This window comes from Rhopilema esculentum, chromosome 10 (genome assembly GCF_057945365.1).
Source record: "Rhopilema esculentum isolate cy_ngs chromosome 10, ASM5794536v1, whole genome shotgun sequence".
NCBI lineage: Eukaryota > Metazoa > Cnidaria > Scyphozoa > Rhizostomeae > Rhizostomatidae > Rhopilema > Rhopilema esculentum.
Window position 1 is genome coordinate 5433126 of NC_142824.1, and position 22970 is coordinate 5456095.

Here is a 22970-nt window from a genome sequence, read left to right on the forward strand (position 1 = left end):
ACATAACCAAGTAATTTTTATATACTAATAGCCATTCTTAAAATTGCTAGGCTGCAATTACTCATAATGAAAGTATCAAAATGTTTTTCGCCCATATTGCTTTCTCTATTTAAGCCTATTCAGTTAAGCACTGTAGAAGAGCGGTCATTCCTAGGTATTGTTTCACTTAAGTAACAAATTTAGCTTAGCGCAAAAAAATTACAGCCTTGAAACATGAGCCATAATCCATTTTCCAGCTGCATCTCCAAGATCCGCGCTTGATGTGACGAATAGACAACCGACAGACAATTTAGAGGGTGAGGGCCTTCGCTACAAATTTAATTGCGACAGCTCCTAACATATGACACTAATCACTTTAAAGAAAGCCTTATCCTGAAGCAAATCAAAGACTTTTTCAGAACACCACTAGATATAATTTTGGCACCATTTTGACGCAAAAATGCTCTATTTTACAAGCGTGGCCTAGGAGCTGACAGTGACCGTGTTTCGTCACGCTCTGTTCTCTCGATCAAAAGCAAAGCGGAGTGAAACAAGCGAAGAGGAACAACAAGGATCGAATGAAGGAAATTTATTCGGTTGTAAAGAGTTTGTACCGGTGTCAGATTAGGTAATAGAAATATATGCACCCTTTTTATATGCTGATGACTTAGTTTTATTAGCTAATTCTGCTCATGATCTGCAATCCCATTTAAACGAGCTAAACCAGTTCTGCATGTCTATTAATATGGAGATAAATGATTCCAAAACCAAGATAATGGTTGTCAAAAAAACAAGAAAAAATCTAAGGCGTGCAAAATTTGGAAATTTGGTGATAAAGAGATCAAAGAATGCAATGAGTACAAATACCTTGGAGTTACTTTTAAATCTAATGGTTCCTACAGTGCTCATGTTGATATAATTAAGCAAAAAGCTCGTAAATCTTACTTTGCTCTTTTGTCCAAAAGCAACAAATGGGATGGTTTCAACCCACGACTGTTTGTATTTTTATTTGACAGTACAGTACTTCCTATCCTAAATTATGCCACTGATGTATGAGGATCTGGTACATGGGAATGCCTGGAAAAACTTCATCTTATGGCTTGCAAGTCGACCCTAGGTGTTAAAGGAGCTACAACGTCTCTTGGGGTTTATGCGGAGTTGGGACGTTGTTCGTTGCTTGAACAAAGACATATTAATATCTTAAAATTTTATATTCGTTTGATAAATCTTGATTCTTCAAGATATGCATACTGAGCTCTTCAAATGTTAACTAATGATGCAGATTCCGGTGTTTCTAATTGGGTCAGTATTGCCCGTTCCCTGATGACCCTTTACAGAATACACACAACCGATAACTCTTCTATCGTGAAATCAAGTGTGTCTTCCCATTTTTGGTCAAAAATTATGGAAAATTTAGGAGAACAAATTATTCTCAATAACAAGCTTTGTACATACGCATCCTTCAAAACTGTTTTTTAGTTTGAGCATTACTTAGACTTGAAAACAAAAAGAAAAGATCCAACTTTGCAAAACTACGTCTCAGTGCTCACAACCTCAGGATTGAAACAGGTAGATACGGGAAGAATCCTATTCCTAGGATTGATAGAAAATGTCCATATTGTCAATCTTTTAATAAAACTGCTGTGGAAGACGAAATTCATTTTTTATTAGTTTGTCCCCTTTACGAGACTGCTAGGAATTCATATGTTATCTATGATTTATTCAAAATTTCCATAAATCTCATCCCTTGACCTTTGTGATAAGTTTATCTGGTTGTCGAGTCAAGAAGATACGGATTGTCTGATATCCATAGCTAATTTTATATCGCTGGCTTTTGAATCACGGGAATCCTTTGGGATGTCCTCTACGTGCATATCCTCGTAACTTAAACTTTCTAGCTCATAATCATTTTTTCATCTGTTTATCTTTGTATAAGCTGTTTGCTGTTTGCTAATTTATTGCTAATTTGTAATTATGTTAACTTGTGAGTATAGTGATTGTGTTGGCGATGGGCAATTTCGGCCTACAAGCCTTATTGTAAAAAAAAGAAAGAAATCGAATAGCTGTTTAAGGGGAGAAAGATTTACCGGACTGAAATTTACTTAAATAATTGTCTCTTAGGGATGGAAACTTAGACTTAGCTACTCGAGAAAGAAGTTGTTCAAAGTTGAAGGGGATTCGGACAAGTTTCGAGAAAGCGGTTGGCAAGGTCAAAAGGGGCGGAGAAGGACGCTCGATAATGACATTCTACGATTTATGCGCTGATATGCACTGGGATGGCGCGCCAGCAACCTGGAGCATAAATTGTTAGTTTTGCCAGCCCAGTTTGTGGACCGAAGTACAATCCGATACGAAAATTCAGATGGTTTGCCAGGTGAATTAACATTAAACAATACAAAAAGGAATACTGATATCAGAACACGTCGTTTGGTTAGAGAAGCTGATAAGCTAAAATCGATGAAACCAAAATGAAACTAGATTTAAGGCCACAGCAAACCAGGAATTTTTAGAACTGATTGAGAACAGAATCAGGTTGCCAGCTGCTATTGAATGTGTCTTTCTGGTCTACCTGTGCTTAAACAAAGAATACAGCTATTTATAAATATCTATTTCGTCGTTATCTTCTTCATGCTAAAGTCGATAAATCCAGCAGATGAAGATCTAAGGTCTCAATTCTTCAACCGATGACTTTCTCAGGCCAAGCTATATCCAGTTTCTTTCTTTGCTAAACGTTATTCGCCACATCTCTCTAAATCATGGGTTGCCAACCTACGTCCCGCAGGCCAGAACCCGGCCCGGGAAGAGAATTTTTGTGGCCCGCGAGATGATAAAATTGTATTAAATTTTTTGGTTTGCTAAAAAGTTGACTGGTGAATAATTTTGTATTTCCCCCCTAGGATAATTTCTCTAAACCCTGAATAACCTCGTTTTCAATTTTGGTTGTTCTTGTTACCTTCTGCACCTATGATTGAAATAGTCTTATCTTGTAAACCCAGGCTAGTTGCCAGTTGCAAATTATCTATGTCCAAGAGAGGTTTGTTATTGTAATGTAATTGAATTTAAATGAAAATTTTCACTGTTATAACTATCATTTTATTACAATTATCGTATTTTCGCTTTTCTTATTACCTTTGGCCCACTAAAGGATAAAGATTGAAGGATATGGGCCACTCTCAAAAAAGGTTGCCCAACCCTTCTCTAGATCATACAAATATAAACACGACCATGCCGGAATTGTACCTACAACTGACCGAGGATTTGATATATCTTAAGATAAAAAAATTAAAGTTAAAGAAACAGTAGGCACATGAACAGAAAAAATCCTACTGGATTCATTCCTTTTTGAAAATAAAACAAACTTACATATCGGTTTTCAAAAGAGGCAGACTCGTTTTGAACGCCTTATTATGCAAATCTTTGGCATCTTGAGGAGTTACAAGAAGTGGATTTGAAACAGACATTGATGGCGCAAAGAATTCCGTCTTTTGGCCTGTGTCTGATCTGGTACTGAATGGCGTTGAGGATGATTTTGGAGATTCCATCAGTAAAGCTGTAAGTTGATTGGTTGTCGGGCGACGGTTGCCGCCAGACGATTCCTCTTCCAAGAAACTTACAAACATCTCGGTGAATGACTAGATGTGAAAAACATAACTATTGTAGATTATCACAGCTAGAAAATGTATTACGCTATAAAAATGTAAAAATGTATGCATTCAAAGAAAGTGCATTCAAAGAAAGAGCATTCAAAGAAAGTGCATTCAAAGAAAGTGCATTCAAAGTTCCTATAAGGTTTCGGCAGGCCATTACAAAACCCAGATAAAAGAAATAACTAGCAGCTTCTTTCGCAAGGAAAACTCTTCACGTTAGTGAAAAATTCAACCAAAGCAAACACGTTGTTGACGATGGCATCAAATTACGATATACAAGTGACAAATTTGATCGTGGCAGCTTCGTAAATTTTAAAAAAACCTGAACAATTATTGATAGCGCTCGTATCTGATGGCGGGAGATACAAGTGAATGACAGCTCCTGTACCTCCACATATTACAAAACTAAAATGAGTACAGGGATTCCGATGACGTATAATGAGCGTGCCTCTAAAATCCTCATTTTCTTTGCATTACATAATGTATAATGATATTTGTCGGGTCATTCTAAGTACCAGTCAGATATGTGTTTGCCTCTCTCGCTTCTCCTCCAAATGAAAGGGGTTTAACTTTGTAACTTACACCCGTGTTTCAAAAAGGAAGGGGGCATGAACCCTATCAATTTGCAAACAATATGAACTTAGTTATACAATCTTCTGCTTTTTGGCTGCATGTAATCATTACTTGCCATCAGTGGTGTAGTGCTAACTAAATAACAAGGGGGGGTCTTGCAGAAAATGTTGCGAAAAACAATAGCGAACGTAGAAATTTGCCAATTTTCGACATCAACAAGGGGGGCTCAGCCCCCTGGGCCCCCTAGCACTACACCCCAGCTTGCCATCCTCCCAAATTTTAAACTATGTTTTGGAATATGGTCGGCCCTCTGATACCCCCTAGCACTTTACCCTCGCTTGCCATTCTCCCAAGTTTTAAACTTGTTTTGGAATATGGTTCAAAAGCGACAGATGTTAAAAGCTGCGTGGGCTTTCAGTTTTGACATCGTAGGCAGAGCAAGGTGGCAAGATAATTTTCAGAACTAAACTTAATTCTTTCATGGTCGGATTAAAAAAGCTCTGTGCGGTAGCTAATCTGGGTTTGCTAACAGTATATTAGTATGCCGCCTGCAATCAGGGTCCGCAGAGTAATCAATTTTTGTTTGGCTCTATTACACAGAAATATTTTCAAAACAGTTATTTATACAATAACAATCAGTAGGCTTCCGTGGGAAATATTAAAGAAATTAATGTAAATAAAAAAGCCAATACTTTACAGTATTTATCAATCTGATATTGGATGTAATAATCAGAGCCTTTTTATAGCGGGCTTTAAGAAAAGTAGAACCCGTGTAGATTTGTTTGTATTTGACATCTGTGTTAATCATATTTACAAGCCTAAAAAGTAGATTTTCTCTAATCCTGCTCAGTTTTATAGTTGCTGAGACTATTTAATACACAATGAAACGCCGAATTAAAACTTTCAAGATAACGTAGCTGAATATTTTGTTAAGCCTATTCACGGTTATTGAAACTAAGAATGCTTTATAAAGAATACGGTCACGAAAAAATTCCTAAATGTTTCTTCGAGTTTTTTCTGTAGGACATAGTTGTTTCTATCAAGTATCCAGCAGTAAGCACAGAGCAGCTTAACGAGCACTTCCTTTGCCATTTCTTTATATGCACGGATACCTCACATTATTTATCATTCCTCCTTTAAATAATAAGGGCTTGTGAGTGCTGTGATATGAGAGCATTTTGCATGGTAGCAGAGGGGATATATATTAAACACAATAAACTCTTGTTTATGGCCTAGGACGCTTTCACTGTGCAGCCTAAACGATCTATAAGGCATAGCCACACCTTGCGATTATATGTCAGTCTATAAAGCAAGAATCAAAACCGCAGTTGCTTAGGCCTTGGCTTAGGCCAAGTCAACATGTGCATGAAATGAAAGATCTTAGGCGCTATGGGACTTTTGATTGAGAAGGAACAACCAAAAGATACTACAAAGGACTAATAATTTGCTTTATGATTTACTTGCTGTAAAAACCACAAAATAAAATGTCACTGAATGATCGGGGATAGTCTTTTGTGACAAAAATGAAGCATTAGGCATCTTAAAGAAAAAAAAATTGAATTTGTGTAAAAGAAAATGTTCTTGAAAGTTTTTGTGGGGCAACTATATTAGGGAAAACTGGGGCAAATTGATATGAACTGTAACAAGTGAACTTAGAAATATTAACCCATTAAAGAAAGAGCTTGAAGATTAAGAGGAATAATAAAAATCCACGTGGCTGTCCTAAGTAAAGATGAGTAACTGGAAATCATTCAGCGTTAGATATCAATGATATGCTGGTCTTGCGGCACTGTCTCCATTGGGTAAACTTGTTTGAGTTATGTTTTCTCACATGATAGCAGAAGTAAGGCCTCCGGAGGAAAAAGTTTGAAAAATTTCACTTTATGAAACGCTCACCTTTGTCAAGGAAGCAGCAGCATTAGAATTTGTCCGTTGAACAGGTCGTTGGGGTACCTTTTGGGTGGCAGTAAAAGGCATGAAAGATGACACCCAGGTGCGTTGCACTGGAGGCGCACCACTTCCCACCTATCAAAGGAAAGAAAATATAAGTTCAGGGGAAAAGGAAAGAGAACATTCAGAATATCAGTGCCAAAAAAGCAAACACGAACGTCTTTCATTTCATTCCTCTCTGACAAAGAAGCAAGAATAAACATTTGCAATCACAGTTCCCTAACTTTCGCTTACAGATTTTTATCAAGCAAAGTCGCAAGGTTAGAAAGCATGACGAATGGATAGGAAATTAGCAAGGCAAAGCAGCTGCCTTGACATAGAACTGGATAAAAAGCATTGCGGTAAAACATTAACAAACAAGTCCGGTATCAAGTCCGGTATTTAAATAGGCTGTTAAAGAGTAATATGCGAATGTCACAAAACATTAAATAACACAATTATCAAATAAGACGATAAAAAGGTCTCAAAATGAGTTTTTAAATGTTTCTTCCGATTTTAAAATTTGCATTGTGCATAAATTAAAAGTACATTTTTGTTGTGAAAAGTTCCCACCGCACAAAAATACAACAGATTTGATTAATTTCATACCTCATTGATTTCGTCTTGAGAGAAGCCAATCAAGTTACCTAAAATCCGGACCACCTCTGGCCGTTTATTCTCGGGGGTATGGAAGTATCCCATTAACAGATTTTTCATAAGAGGCCTGCAATAAAAAAATACGACAATCAGCAACAAAGAAACCAAACCCGTGCTAATTCATATAGAAATTATTGAAAACCAGTTATCTACGACCCAAGTATCGCAGCGTAGCCTTGTTCTGCCAGTAGAGTAGGTAGCCAGGGTATCCGGATGTCCACTTTTTAGCAAGGCGGAACACTCTAGAGAAAGCTTGGCATACATGGAAAAGTGTGGAAGCATTAGGAAGCAAGGGAAATAAGGAAATGGATTACGAGGTTTATCAAAAAATATAAGAGAAAGTGCATCTTTGGCTGGTTGGGTGGGTAATGGCTGAAAATGCCAATAGCGCTTGGTTTGGTAACTCAGTCGTGCCACTGAATACGTCCATTTTAACTACGTTATGCTATATAACCCCTACAAAAATGTTACGAAAAACTGAGTAAATGATCTGTTGAGCTCTACAAATCAAGGGACAGATTAAGTGAAGTGCTTTTCACACGTTTTTCAGCACACTTGACACAATCAGCTTAAAACGAGAGTCCACTCCATGTTCGCGCTATAACACTAGCCCATCTGCATATCAGCAGGAAAGATGAAGCCAAGCGAAAGTAGTTATTTAGACCTACTTTTCAATTTTTCCTTCGGTAGAATCTTTAAGCTGTTTAATCATCTCAGTTTTTGCATCAAGATCTTCCTGAAGTGCACGAGCTTGAATAGGAATGAAGATACAACCAATAATATATATTATCAAAAAAACGATCATATGACTCAAAAATAAATTCATATACCGTAAAAGCTCTATTGAGCCCCACCTTACAAAGCAAACATTTAAAAGAAGCCTCCCTCTCTATTAAGCCTCCCCCCTCTTTAGCTCCTGATGTTAATCAAAGAAAACATGCGCATTGATTGATTCTCTTGACGGGTCTGATGTGGTGATGATCATGTGCTATAAAAATGGCCCATGTAACGATTATCTTGTGCGTCTTAGCAGTCAAGAGGATACTGATGTTGATTCTTTCGAAGAAATCCCGGAGCATTGTGGCATTTTTATATGTTTTATTTTAAATAATCAATAAGCCCCCTCTCTTTTAAGACCTCAAAGACTGAAAAAACAAATACCCCCCCCCCCCGGGGGGGGGGGGGGCTTAATAGAGCTTTCACGGTTTTTCCGGGATGGGTTACTCTGCAGCCTAATGATGATTGACGATAATTGATGATAATTGATGATAATTGATGATGATTGATGATGGTAATGATAGGATAATCAAGATGTGGAAAATGATAATGATCATTATCATTGATAATCATAATGGTATTCGTCGAATGTCACGATAAACTTACTATCATCGAGTAGCGATTAAAACTTTATCAACTTGAAGCAATATCGTTTGAAATGGGTGGTCGAAATATTGGGTGATGCTTGGTGGAAAAACACGAAAGAGTATCAAAGGAAACAATACAGAATGAGATGATGCATACGATAACTAGCAACTCTAGAGACAAAAACATATCCAGTTTCACGGATAAGCAGTAAAGTTCAATTTCCTTTGTTCAGAGAAATCATCTGCAAGGCACTTAATTACCCATAGTTGGGACTTCTACTAACCTTCCCTTTGCAAGCTGGATATTACATTTTGTTTCGCCTCAACATCCTTTGTGAGATTTGCAACACCCTGAACAGCTAAAGTAGCCTCCTGGATTCGTGCCTACGAGTTCAATAAGATGTCTGAATGGTAACAGGAGGTATTTTAACAATATCCACCCATGTTTACTACCTCCCATACAGATGTCGATATCAGTATAATCAAAAGGAAATAAATTTGTACGATGAACCGTATCAACTACTGAGAACTACCTTACTTATTTTGGTTTCCAGATACCTAGGCCATCCCGACCCCTTACCTGATTTCCATTTATATATCATAGCCGGTACGTGTATGCCGACTCTGGCGAGCGGCAACAGTGTTATCCACTACCATTCCTGTGAAAGTCAAACATTCACCAAAAACCGCTATACACCTTTCCGACTGCATTTTTCTCAATAACTTTTTATTTATCAGTTATTCATAAAAGCTACATATATAGAAATGTTTTGCACAGACTGTGAGTAATTTTTTCTGCGCGCGGAACGCCAGAAAAATAGCGTTCAAATTTGTGGACAACGACTGTTTCGTGAAAATAGCGCGCGGAATTTGTAGAAAAGGCTATCAAAGACATCTTTTTTTCTTTTGTAATCGGAAGTCAGAAGTTGAAATGTTGGAATATTTGAGGGGAACATGACCAGATAACAAATAGCGTGCGCGGAAACTAAGGCAGATTCTTAATAATGCGCGGGCGGAATGACGGATAAAAATTGTTATGCGCGCTCCCCGCGAAGACCAAACTTTATAGTCTGGTATTTTGCTGTATTCGAAGGCTAGTTATCTGTGTTTTATTTTGACCAAGCTGGAACTTTTAGCGCGTTCGCCTGTTTGCAAAAAACGGATAGGCAGTCAGAAAGAGCATTCTCAAACTTATCCGTTATTGAGAGTATAAAATGAAACGACCTGTATTTGTTTAAGAATGTTTGGCTTTTGCTTGTGGTAATAGAACACCCTCTGAGCATGGCTTGTGAGAGACACTTTTTCCAGGGCATAAGTGAATATGTATGGCAAAAATAACCAAATTCGTATCAATTGTTCTTTAGCCTTGGGCTAGTGAAAACGTAGATGGGTTTGAGGAGCTTCCATTCTATTCTTTTATGCCAAAAGCGTACCACGTAAAGGTATTATGTATGGGAAAGTAAAACTCCATTCATTAAAGGATATCTGCCTGACTAAGGGTAGGAAATGCGTGGCTGACCAAAATTGGATTAATGACGCAAAAGATATTAAAAAATAAGTTTTTAGCAAAGCGATTGCACACATGACAGGCTTGAAGCATGGCTAGCATGATGTCAGTTAGTGATATAAATGATTACGCATTCAAAAGCATGTAAAATGACAAATGCTAACACTAAAGCAAAGTCGGCATTCTTGCAAACCACAACACGTGTCACCCACAATCAAAGGTATGCCTCCAAACGAGAACTGACTGCATGCGGCAGTCTCTTTGTCAATTAGAGACATACTATTGGCCGCAGCTTAAAGCTTTCAATACGATAGATTATCAGATAAACAGAAAAGTCTTGTTTTGATACAACTGATGACTTTATAATTCTATGAAGCAAGGAACACAACGAAAAGATAAAAATCTTGCACGTAAGAAATCGGGTATTATAGGTTCTAAATGCGTACTGCAGAAAAAACACATGTGGTGAAAGCGGTTAGAAGGATGATTCACAGTTATGTGCTATCTTGAAGAAGGATATAAATACAAACCTACAGGTGTCCGGAGACTTCGTGGGCGGGGGGGGGGTCCCAAAAATGAGAGCATGCATGTTTAATAGGCCACAGACACTCAGTCAACAGGGTAAAGGGATGAAGAGAATAGAAATTCATAGACAACATCGAAATATTGTTCAGAAATAGAATAAAGTGGTTTCCCTACAAGTCTCTTTGAGTAGCATAAAAAGCAGTTGGTAACCTTGAGACTTGCAAATGAACTGGTTATTAGCACATACACTGGTTGAAATGCACTCACACAATAGTTTTCCAAAAGCACGAAGAACATAATATTACATGAACCAAATAACTTTCTGTCAAGGTTTCGAATCAGGAATGCTACAGCAAGAAGGAGATAAACCTACCTGATACGATTCGGTCTTTTTCTTTAGATCTTTAATCTCTCTGCTGGCATTGATAAGCTTCTTACTCGATTCCTCTTCTAGCATTTCGTATTGAGAATCTTTTTCTTCAAAAAAAAAGATTTTTGGTGAAAGCTTTATAAAGCCAGGAATACAACATCGTAATGTATTGTACTGGTGAATTTGCTTGGCTTAAAAAGCAAGGAGTTACACATATGATTTAATAAGCTGCATGAAGTGTTGAAAGGTTTGAAACATAATGAATAGCATTATCTTGCCTCTGCTGGGGAAATCCCGATGCAACAAAATTCAAAATTTTGGGCGTCAAAATTGTCATTTTTATAAAATGGTGAGAGAAAGAGAGATCACTATGCTGAATTGAGAATAGCATAACGTGGAACCTCCATATGACAGACACCTGTGAAATCAGTACTGTGCATTGTAGGTAGGTGTCCGTTATCTGGATGCTAATTCTACAATGCCTTTACCAGAAAGAGTGATTTTAAGATAAAATTGTTTCTTGTCTTGAGGTGTTCGCTTTATATAGGTATCCGTTAAAGAATGCTTGCGGTAAGTACCACCTTCAAATCTAAAGACGTATGTAGATAATTAAAGATTATCAAAGATCATCAAATAATATCAAGGATCATCAAAGATTATCAAAGATCGTCAAAGATTTTTTAAGATTATTAGAGATTTTAAGATTATTAGAGATTTTCAAAATTTTTTAAAGATCTAGGATGAATCTAGCACAATGACGCAGAAATGACAACTTAATGCAGGCCGTCGATAGCATAAGATTTTAACAAGATTTACCTCTTTGTAGTCTTTCAAGTACTAATTGCAAATTGTTTAGCGCATTCTCTGTTTGTCGCGATCTTTCCTGCACCTCTGCTAATCTTGAAACGGCGTTATCTCTTTGACTTGCCACTGCAAATAATTGTTGCTGAAGATTCTGGATTTGGAAATTTGACTGATTGCTATAAAGGAACGAAACCAAGCGGATGGATCACAAAGATGCATCAAACACTAAAGCAAGACTTTGGTGAAAATGAAATTTTAGGCAGCATAGAATTCTGTTATAAACTCTGTTATAAACTGAATTTTTCTAAATGTACTGATGAAAATTAAACATAAACGGGCCATCTCTTCGCTCATCGGTCCAGATCCTGTATTTCTCGTTGCACAAGTCGACCCTTGATTTTTGGTTGAAAATACACGACTTTTAGCGATACCTGGTGAATACGTCGACCAACAAAACTTGCTTCTATTCATTGCGAACACAAAATATTTTATTAAGGAAACTGAAAAAAACTTATCTGGTTGGGTTTTTTATTCGTCAATATTTTCCCGACAGTATCTTATCAACTATTAGCCCACACTAAAATTTCGTGCTGCAACTGTATTGGCCGTACCCAGGGTGAATTCCACAACTATTATCTTGAATTTTGCTTCTTGCTTTAATATATTTGTTTTGACTGACAGAAATATCACCGGTGTATAGGTCCAGGAAGAAGCACCTAGAAACTAGACTTATGCGACGAGAAATACGGCAGTATATCTCTTTAAGTAGGCTTCTTCCAACTTTTTTTCTGATGAACTTTTTTCTGATTTTTTTCTGATTTTTTTCTTTTTTTCTTCCATAGTCATTTTAAAAACAAAGGCATGATAACGAGCATCACAAACCTCGTTTCCTTAAATTCTGAGCTTTTCGTTTGATACCTATCTTGAAGTTCTTGTAGCCTCTTCCCAAGTTCCTGTTCTCGCTCCTGTGCTGCAACAGCCTCGTTCGTGTATCCTTCCTCAATCTACAAATTCATAAGGTCGAATAAATTTTAAAATTACACTACCAGTAAAAATTTACCAGAAATAGTACAATCTTGTATAATTGATATACTCTAGTATGCCATAGATAGGCTTTCTCTAGCATCAAACTATGATCATTTCAGATAATTCTTATTGAATGAAATGAGCGACAAACATGATTGTGATGATTTATTAGAGGGGAATTATTGCATTGGTTGGAGGAAAATGACTGGGGTAGAATGATCGATCGATTGATTGGGTGGTAGAAAAAATGACGGGGCTATTGGTTGAATTACCCGCTACAACTGAAAAACCCTGGTGACAAAATTCCATAAAAGACCTAAAAATTTACATTAAATAGTTTCTTTAACTGGCAGTCTTAAAATCGTTTCTATCGCAAAAAAATAAAGATTACTCGCACTTATACTTAGATTCCATTTTTCAGTATAATCCTGTAGTTGACCAAAACATTTACTTCGCAACTCCGGTAAAAAAGCCTTACCTCTATTAAATGGTTCCTCAGTCGTTCCATATCCTTTGCTGCTTTAGCTTCTGTTTCTCTGCATTTAATAACCAACCGGTGTACCTCAGTCTCCAGTTCTTGTATTCTCTGATCACAAGTTGTTCTGGTCTTTTGCAAGTCCTCGATTATGCTATCTTTCTTATTTCCTTCTTCAATAAGATATTTATTATCATTCTGCATTTTATTCAAAGCTGCATCTCTTGCTGCCGAGATATTTTTCAGTTTATGAATATCGCCCTGCAAAACTAGTAACTCGTTTTTCTTATCCTCATAAAGTGAACGGAGTTTCTTATTTTCTACTTTCAATATTTCAGACTCGCCCATATTTTTTGTTCCTGATTTATCTACGTGGTCCTGCACACTTTGCAGCAGTTCAATTTTTTCCATAAGTGATTTTATTTTCTCATCTTTTAATCGCATTTTTTCTTCCCATTCTTGAGTCATCAACAGGGACCGCGTTTCAAAGTTATGGGAAAACCTAGAACGCTCCAATTCAAAATTGCGAGTCATTTCATCGATTCGTTTCTCTAGTTCTTTCAGATTCATTTCCAGCTCCCTTATCCTGATTGACTTTTCTCGACTTTCACTTTCCATTTGAGTTCGAATTTTACTCTTTTCATTCTCATACAAATCTAATTTTTGCTTAAGCTTGTCGTTATCATTTAACAATTTCGAGTTCGTTTCACTCATTTTATTTAATTTTTCAGTTAAACCACCAATTTTAAGTTCACAGTTATGATGATCTTCGCAAAGGCTATTCATTTGATCATTCCTATCATTTTCCAGTTGCATACTTGTTGTTTTTTCAACTTTATCGTACTTTCCATTCAATGTCTGTGAATCTTTTTCGACTACCTTTTCACTCATATTCGGATGTTTACTTACAAGTTCATCTTTCGATTCATATAGTTCAATCTTTTTTCGCAAATCAAAATTGCAGTTATCTTTTTCATGTATTAAAGTTAGAAGCCTCTCTTGTTCTTGCTGAAAAGCTGCAATCTGGATTTCAAGCTCTTGATTGCGTTCGCTTATACTTCTATCGATATTTGTTTGATGCTGCTTATCCTGAAGAACATTCTGCAAGTATTGGTTCCTTTCTCGCAGCCTCGCTATTTCACCTCCCTGGGATTTGTTTAATTCCATCAGTTTCTGGTGTTCAGAATGTAATACATTTGACGCATGTTCCTTGGCAACAGACCTCGCTTGTACATTTTCAAGCCTCTCATTCAAATCGACAACTTCTTCTTCTTTCTGCCTCATGAAAATAACAAGATTTTGTCGTTCAACCTTCAATAGCTCTAACTGGCTACTGTGATGTTTTACAAGCTCCTCGAGAGTTCGACATTTTTCCAGCACATTTTCAACTTCCGTTTCCTTATCCCGAATATATTGAATAACCCTTGCACGTGATGAGAATGGCGAATCTGAGCTCCCCTGTTCTTCCATCATCTGCAAATTTAAAAGCAGCTCATCCTTGGAGCGTAAAACTTGCATCATTCTTGCAAGCTCTGACTTCAGCCTCTCAACCTCAATCTCCTTTTCATCCACAACCATTTCAAACCTTTTGTATGTTTCTACCTCTACCTCAAGTTCTCTGACCCTTTCTTGTGATTTGATATAGTCTTCTACAAGGCGTTTCTCTTCTTCATTGACACTTTCAGTTTCCATCATTGAAACAGTTTCTGACACAATTGGTTCTTCTATATTCAACCTTGTTTCAACATTCACAGTAGAGTTTTCTTTTAAGGCTACTAGCTTCCTATCTTGCGAACTACTTAATTCTTTATTTTCGTTACTTTCGTTGACTCGATCAAATCCGTTGCTTTGTTCGATAGAAGGGGACGCCCTAGTAGATTTCTTTCCTTCGATTTCAAAAATCCTTCGCTCTAGTGTCTCAATTGAAGCTCTGCAAGAAGCGATTTCATTATGAAGTTCTTTGTTACTTTCTGCAAGGCCAACATTTTCTTTTCTAAGATCCTCAACTACTTTGCTATTTTCAACTGCTACTTTCTCAGAACTTGACTTACTATCTGCATTATCTTCCTTCCACATCTTGCTAACATCTTCTTTGGGATGAGTTTTTCCAACCGCATCTTCAACGCGCTTCTTCTTCTGCAGCAATAGTTCTTTTGCATTTAATTCATCACGAAGATATTCATTTTCATTCCTCAAATCTTGAATCAATATCTCTTGCTCGCGCATCAGGTCTTCTTCGATCATCTCTTTTTCTCGTAACTCTTCGTCTTCCTCTTCCAGATTCTTTATCATAACTTTAGTTTCAATTTCCTTTCGCGTTTTATCATTTATCTCACGCTCTAACTTTTCAACCTTCATTAAAACATTGTTCAAATCTTTTTCCATGTCAGCATTCGTTTCATTCATCAAAGAATTCTCCTCCTCCAGAGATGCAAGACGCGCAGTTAGTTGTGCGCATTCCTCCTGCTTTCCTTTAAAAAGACTCATTGTCTGCTCTAGCTGTCCCTGTATTTCCTGCAAGTCTAGATCTTTTTCTTCAACAAGCTGGTAAACAAGACTGTCGTGTTTCTCTTGCTGTTCAACGATAAAGTCATCTCTGTCGTTTACCATTCTCATGATCCTTTCTTTCTCTATTTTCAAGTCATCAAGTTGCATTTTCAATTCACCGATTTCCTTGCTATCGTCGGTTTCATTCGTGTCTATTTGAAACTGCAGCTTATCCAGTTCCGTTTGCAGTTGCTCTCGTTCTGCTGTCAACGCTGTTTGGCCTTGGCTCATCAGCTCAAGGTCTTGTCTAAGCAAATCAACGGTTTCTAGAAGTGAAGTGTTTTCATCAACAACATCTCTGTGCTTCTCTTTCCAAATCCGCAACTGGTTTCTCAAATCTGACAAATCCTGCATAAGAACATCTTTCTCTGCCAGCACTTCGTCAAGTTTCATACGCCATTTATCAGCATCAGTTTCACTTATATTCTCCATGACAACATCTTCAACAACAAGACGCACCTTTGTGAGAATGTCTTCGCATGTTTGGCCTTCGTCTTCTACAACATCGCTTTTGCCATCCTTTTCATTATTTGCATCTGTGAGAAATCTTACAATATCTAATGACTGTTGTCTTACTCTTGACAATGAAGTTGCCGAATCTTGGAACTTGGTTGTTATACGGCTTATCTCCTCCGCGGAATGTTGGAGCTCTTGCTCACGTTCGTGAACCGTGGCTTGCAAACTGTTGACAGTTTCTTGCCGTCTAAAAATTTCATTTGAAGCCTTGTTGACATACGAATGAAGCAACAAGCCCAATTCTTCAGATGCTTTTTCCCCTTTATTGGTATCATCAACATTAGGAACATCTAGCCTAACTTCAGGGCGTTGCTTTAGAAAGGTAATCATTTCACTAATGTCATTTGTTACACCCTGAAAGTCTCTTTTCAAACGATCTAGTTCTTCAATCAGAGCTTTACGATCTTCCTTAGCTTCCACTAGGTTATCCCAGTCTAGAGAACTGAGATCGGTTTCCGATTCTTGGTCGTAAACGTCAACAAAGCTGGATTCCTTTTCACCAACCTTCAATTTCAATTTCAATTTCTTCTGCAGATCCATTACAACTTTCTCCAAAGTGCCTTTTTCAAACTCTAGGTCATTATTGATAACATTAATTTCATTTAACTCTTTTTCCTTGAGAAGAAGCTTCTCCTCTAGCTTATTTATCATCTTTTGCTCGCGGCTTAGCTCCTCAGGCTCCTTTGGTGCCCAGGCTTTACTATCTTGCGGCTGTTCTTCGTCAAAGAAATACCCATCAGCTGTAGAATCTGCAACTGCAAATGGCTTGAGCATTTTAGCAGCTGCCTTCATGTCTGCATTACCATGATCAACGCTATCAAAATCTATCTTTCGCATCTTCCGCTCAGGCTCAACATCTGAATCACGTGGGCTATTATCAGACGTTCTCGATGGACTCACAGTTCCATCTATCGTGCTTGTATCTTCATGCTGTAGTGCAACCTGCGCTTCAAGAGAGCTGACCTTCCGCTCAAGACCTTCAATGGTTCGTTCTAGTATAGACTTTTCTGCTACTAGCGCTTCAATGGTGTCACTCTGTGAGTTAACATTCCTTGAAGTATCGTCTCTGTTATTTTTGCGACCAAGCTCTGACACTGCGTGGGCGACCTCGTCTGCAACGTAATCAGCATCTAACTGTAACGCAGAAACAATTTGTATACGACGATCTATTTGCTCATCTAAACTTGACAACTGAGAATTAATTCTACCTGACTCTGAACGGTTTGAATCGAGTTTTTGGTCGACAGTCTGTTCAAGCTTCTTCTGTACTTTTGAAATTTCATTCCGCAACTGAAAAGCTGATGCCTAAATGAAAATTGATAGTTGGTATAAGTATGATATAAACCCTAAGAATGACCTTTGATGTGGATTGTCACTGAATGTTTTAGAAACAACTTCAATCGCCAAATCAAAATTACATTGGTATATAGAAACAAGCACTGGGCAGATGTTTAGCAGTTTCTCACCATTACTCTTGCTACTATTGAAATAGTTCAGAGACCATTAAAGTTATTTCACTTCCAACAAAGCAATTCATTTCAAATATCAATTATAAAGAATACTGATAAGAATGGATTAGTAAAAGACAATAAAAATGGCTTTACAAAAGCAAACATTTGAGTAAACTAAAGCTTTTCGCCTGACACTCTTCAGAGTTTAAAACGTCAGAACATAGATCGAAAACTCTACGCTGGGAAACATATAAACCCAGTTGTGGATCGAAATAGGCCAATCAGAAACGCCAGCACATGACTGTTGAGGTTGCCCAATCAGTGCCACTTTCCTATAGAGAATGTCCTCAGGTGAAAACGAACTCCTTTTGTCTACATAATAGCGGTTTTTTCGTGCTTATGTAGATAAAATTCTCTATACGCAAGCGTCACTGATTGGGCAACCTCAACAGTCATGTGCCCGCGTTTCTGATTGGCCTATTTCGATCTACAACAGGGTATATATATTTCCTAGCGTAGAGTTTTCGATCTATGTTCTGACGTTTTAAACTCTGAAGAGTGTCAGACGAAAAGCTCATTCAGTGTTTCCATTGAAACATTGGATTATTTTCTACGTTAATGCAAAAAACATGTAAATTATCATTGACTTTATTAATGAGTCCATCATTAATTGTTTACTTTCAGTTATGTAATTTCTAGTTTTGAGGTTTTAAGTTGCTTTGTTTAATGGGGCTTCAAACGCACATATTCCCTCTGCTTTTCACCCTGCCACTAGGCCAGTAGCATCATAGGTAGTTTTCGCTCGACAACAGAGCTAAGAAGGCTTTTTACGAAATTCGGTTAAAAATCTTTTGTTTCCTGATATAAAGAACAGAGCATAAACAAGGATTTTTTTGCATGGCTTCCCCGCCTGATATCAACAACTGAATTTTGAAAAAGATGAAAATTTACATGTCTGAGCTGTTGTTCAGCCCGTAATCTTTCATTAGATTTTCTCAATTCGAGGCTGACCTTCTGATGATGCTGATACAGCTCCACGTATCTTCGGCCAAGCTCTAAAACCAATTAAAAACCAAAGGTAAAGGAAAGAGGATAACTGAAAAGACGCTTTTTGGCATAAAAATAAAATTTAGAGTTGGAATAAAGTTTTTGTCTCAAGTCTGTTAACAATGTTTATGTCAAAGTGGCTAGACCTAGGTACAATAATATAAATACCTAGACAAACAACTCTTTTTTCCTTGATCTAGAACAGCAGAGTTTATGTAAACCACGGGTAGTAATCAATGTAGCATGTGATGTACTTGAAATTGCATTTCGTTCGTTTCGTAAGATTTTTCCACACGGGACCAACATTCTTTTTACATGTTTGTGACACTTTGTCGCAACTTCTTCAATTGCATATATAAGCTACACAATAAAACATGTCACAGCTGACATACAGAAACACTACAGAATCTTTTGTATTGCATGTGTATTGGAAAGTTGGTTCTTTTTATGCTTTCTGTTGTATGGTCTAACAGCATACCAAATATTTTGTAGCACTGATAATACACAGAAAAATGTTCATTGAAGAATTCGCTAAGCAAGCTTCAAGGTCTTATGATTTATATACATCAAATGCTAGGCCACTATGAAGTTAAAAAGCAGAGTGAACCTTAGTCATCTTACTCTTTATGTTAGCTTACATTATAAGAATATTTGTAGCTACCTTTCAAAGATTTTTGCATTTTCTTTATCTCCTCGGCTGGGTTTCCTTTTATTGTACAAATCTTCCTTAAACTTTCAATTTCCAAAATCTGTTCTTCTGATAAACTTTTTTGAAACTCTAGCTCCTCCAGTAAATCTGACGTACAGTTTCCTAGCCGTAATATATCACTTTTTAACTCGTCTAACTCCTTGATATTATCGTTAAGGTCTTCATTTTCTGCTACAAGCTTCTCATTTTCTGTTCTCAGGCTTTCCATTTTAAGAATGATTTCATCGTTTTCAGTTTTTAATTGGCTAAATTTTTCTTCTTTTTGACACAATTCTAAAGATACTGCAACATTTTCATCTCTTATTTCATTTAAATTTTGCATTAAACTATCAAACTTCTTTCTCCACATGCTGTCTAGCTCTTCCAGTTGCTCTTTATCACTTCTATCAAATGAAACAATCTTTTCTCTTTCTCCAATATTTGCTGATAACGTCTCTACCTCGCCTTCTAAATCAATGATCTTCTCATTTCCCCTCTTGACTTCCTCCTTTAACGACAATTTCTCCTCCTCCACAATTTTCCTTACCCGCTTTTCTTCGACGATTTGATTCTGCAAATTTTCCACTTGCTTTTTTTTAATTTCATAATCTAAGGAAAGCGTTTTGTATTTATCCTCCGTCACTTTGTCGTTCACTTTACTTGCAGCAGGTTTTTCCATATTTGTACCAGCTGAAGCTAAGAAAAAGCCAAGAAACATTACCAGGAAAAAGCAGCAGCAAACATTATTTTTTGACAAAAATTGATAATATTGTCTATTAGATAGAACATTATATCACAGCATTAAAAATATTAAATAACTGACGATTTAGAAAGACCTTTGAAAGTCAATGCTCTTCGAAATTTTTTATCACTTTTTGAACAAGTTTGCATCACACAATAAAAATATTTGATTAACATATAATTCACTGTGTTTAAATGTTTTCTGCAGAGTCTAAGCTACAAAAATTAAGCATTTTGATTCTATTCAGAAAATGATGAGGACATTGAGAATCAAACTTTTTTACTGGATAAAACTTTTCTTTCAATGCTTTGTCCTCTTGGTCAATGGAGCAGAATTTAGATTCTTCCAATCCAATCCTCGACAGAAGATGCTCTAAATATGGAAACATACCAGTTTTTCGCTCATACTCTTTGATTTCACTCAGCAGACTCTCGTTTTCATTAACCAGATCCTCTAATTCAGCTTGATGATTCTTATTCATTTGAGCAATACGTTTTGAATATGTGCTCTGCAAGCTTGCTATTTCCTCTTGATGATGGTCTTTCAGTTGTTGCAGTTCTGCCTGGTTATCCTTTAGGATAAGTATGAATAAAATCATTGGAGTGCAATCATTGCAGTTGAATTATGAGAAAGAATCAGTACTTAAATGACAATAATGACCTTCCATGATTCCAACACATAAAATTTCAAGAAACACCCACCTTCAAAGTAGAATCAAAATATTAGACTTTTTACTCTGATGCAAAATGCCATTTTTCAACAAATTTCTCTTTAAGATATTTGAACAAAAACCTAAGTCAAAAGAACTTATTACAGTTGTGTGTGTATTTTTAAAATATTCTAGCAGCCAATAACAAACAATGTCTAAAAGTTCATCTTTAAAGGATAATTGATTACAATAGTTCACCTGACTTTTGGCAGCTTCTTTCCAATGTTGACATTCTTTTTTCACCTCGTCAAGCTCCTTTTTCAATTTATTGAGAGTCATTTGAAAAAACTCTGGATCCTCAAATTCCATTCCATCTCTGGCAAATGAGTCATCTTTTTGGGATGCAATGATCCCGTGTCTTAAATCGACTTGTGAAGATTTCAATCTTTTTATTTCATTCTACAAGAATAGGTAGTTTAGACAATGCAAGTACACTACCATCAAATCATATTTTAAAATTTGCAAACATTGACATGATCCGTAAACACCCTATACCAACTGGTAAAATACCATTTGATTCCCTATACCAACTGGTAAAAATTTCTACTTGGTATGCAGATACAGCAAAATGAACTTGATCAAGCTCCAAATAGAACAATCCTGTCTTATCTTGTGAAAGTAAAAGACGTTTCAATACCCAGGCTTGCACAGCCATATAAGTAGCCCAAAGCACAAACTGAACTCATGACATGATTTTAGCCTGACAATTAAAATTGGGAGTAAAGCTTGACTTTTTTTGTCACTTTTTTTGCTAGTAAGGACCAACAACTTACACTCACTATGTTTCCAAATATTTTTTAAGGAAATCACACATTTTTATCTGTACACAAGAATTTGCTGGAAATGAAGCTGAAATAAGTTTTATTTCAAAAGTATTTTTGAAGAACTCAGGGACACTCAAAAGATTGATCCAAGCATGATCAAAATTTAGATGATCATAAACTTCTCAGATGTACATCAAATGCTCAAATATACAAAAAAACCAACAAAATGAAATATATAATGTTTTTGTACCTCTTTTTGTTCTATAACAGCCCTGTATTCATCTGATAGTGCCTGTATTTGAAGTTCAGCTGAGACAGAGCGATCATGAAGCTCTTCATTAAGAACACTTACTCTCTCAACCTGTATTAAAGATGAAACGCTAAAATCCAAGCAGTTATGAATCGACAGATACTTCTATGAAAAAAACATATTTTAGCCTTAATTTCTAGCGACCAAAAGTTTGAGTGGAGATTTCCAGGCCATCAGCTTTGTCAGTGTTTGAATGTATTCCACATACAACAACTAATAGGAGCTTTTTCAAAATATTTTTATAAAACAAAATGCTTAATATCTTTGAATTTTGCATGAAGATAGAATGGTAAGAAAAAGACAGGAAACTTTAATCAAATCATTCCATGAGTTATGCTAGTCAACCAATGGTAAAATGGAAATAGTGTTTTTACTGGTGCTAGTTCATAACTGCTAGTCAGTTATATTTTGATGTTTTGACCATTCCATAATGAATCAAATATCTGAACATAGCATACTTAGTACTTACAACATTCCTCAGAGTATAAATGTTTTATAACAACTTATGGTAAAAAGAAATTTACATTTGTGACACATGTGAGCTTTCCCAGTCACATTACTTCTGATCTACATTGTCCGATTCATATTTGGATACAAACTTCTGCTCATGTGATTCTTTCCTTTGCATTCAGGATTTATTGTTTTGTACTTAACAACAAAAACATATACAACACCCCTAAAAAAGACTAAAAGCTCTAAAAGACTTAATCATAAAATTTTAAATCAAGGGGACATATTTAATAGTTTTACATACCTCATCCTTTTGCTTTTGCAAAACACTTTCTAAATCCTTTATCTTTATGTGGGCCAATTTTAATTCTGTTTCTTGATCTAAAATAGAATCAAAGCATGTTATAAATAATGTATTGATCATTGTTTGACAAAAATGCCGCACTTAGGGCAAGAGAGATTTAGAATGACTTACATAGATAATCAAGGCTTCTTCTAGGCTTAAAAGCTGGTGTTTATGTAAGTAGCAATGGCAAATAGTTTGTTGTTAAACTGAAATATCTTTTTGACAGAATTTACAGTAAACTTTTGAAAACTTGGTGAGTAAAACTGGCTATCATAATGAAAAAAGTGTCCAAAGCCAGTAAAAATGACATTTCAGTTGTAAAATACACTGTGGGTGGGAAAATAGTACAACACAATATATTTACACAATATTTGAATCTAAATATATAAACTGTTTGCGTCTTGAACCAAAACAATCTGTAATCAGGACAGTTTGCTTTTTCAATGTGTACTTTAAATGTACCGCTATTGAATAGAAAAGAAAATACCAAAAATTCTGATTTGATACGGGAAACTCAAAATCCTTTGCCAAAAATGTCCTCAAT

At 36.4% G+C, this 22970-nt stretch overlaps 1 protein-coding gene across 2 annotated transcripts in view; it reads right to left on the bottom strand.

The window, feature by feature from the left end:
• LOC135684518 (uncharacterized) overlaps window positions 1-22970 on the bottom strand; it is a 30507-nt gene that overhangs the window by 6292 nt on the left and 1245 nt on the right. Inside the window, exons 2-16 of one of the 2 annotated variants that reach the window (XM_065200107.2) lie at window positions 22385-22461; window positions 21571-21681; window positions 20755-20955; window positions 20238-20418; window positions 19079-19801; window positions 18322-18425; window positions 12860-17224; window positions 12238-12359; window positions 11368-11531; window positions 10555-10658; window positions 8434-8533; window positions 7454-7535; window positions 6738-6852; window positions 6096-6224; window positions 3343-3611 (exon numbers count right to left, since the gene is read on the bottom strand). In XM_065200107.2, the coding sequence (XP_065056179.2) occupies window positions 3343-3611; window positions 6096-6224; window positions 6738-6852; window positions 7454-7535; window positions 8434-8533; window positions 10555-10658; window positions 11368-11531; window positions 12238-12359; window positions 12860-17224; window positions 18322-18425; window positions 19079-19801; window positions 20238-20418; window positions 20755-20955; window positions 21571-21681; window positions 22385-22461 (6847 nt within the window). The remainder of the gene's footprint in view (window positions 1-3342; window positions 3612-6095; window positions 6225-6737; window positions 6853-7453; window positions 7536-8433; window positions 8534-10554; window positions 10659-11367; window positions 11532-12237; window positions 12360-12859; window positions 17225-18321; window positions 18426-19078; window positions 19802-20237; window positions 20419-20754; window positions 20956-21570; window positions 21682-22384; window positions 22462-22970) is intronic. The other variant, XM_065200116.2, reaches the window with a different exon arrangement.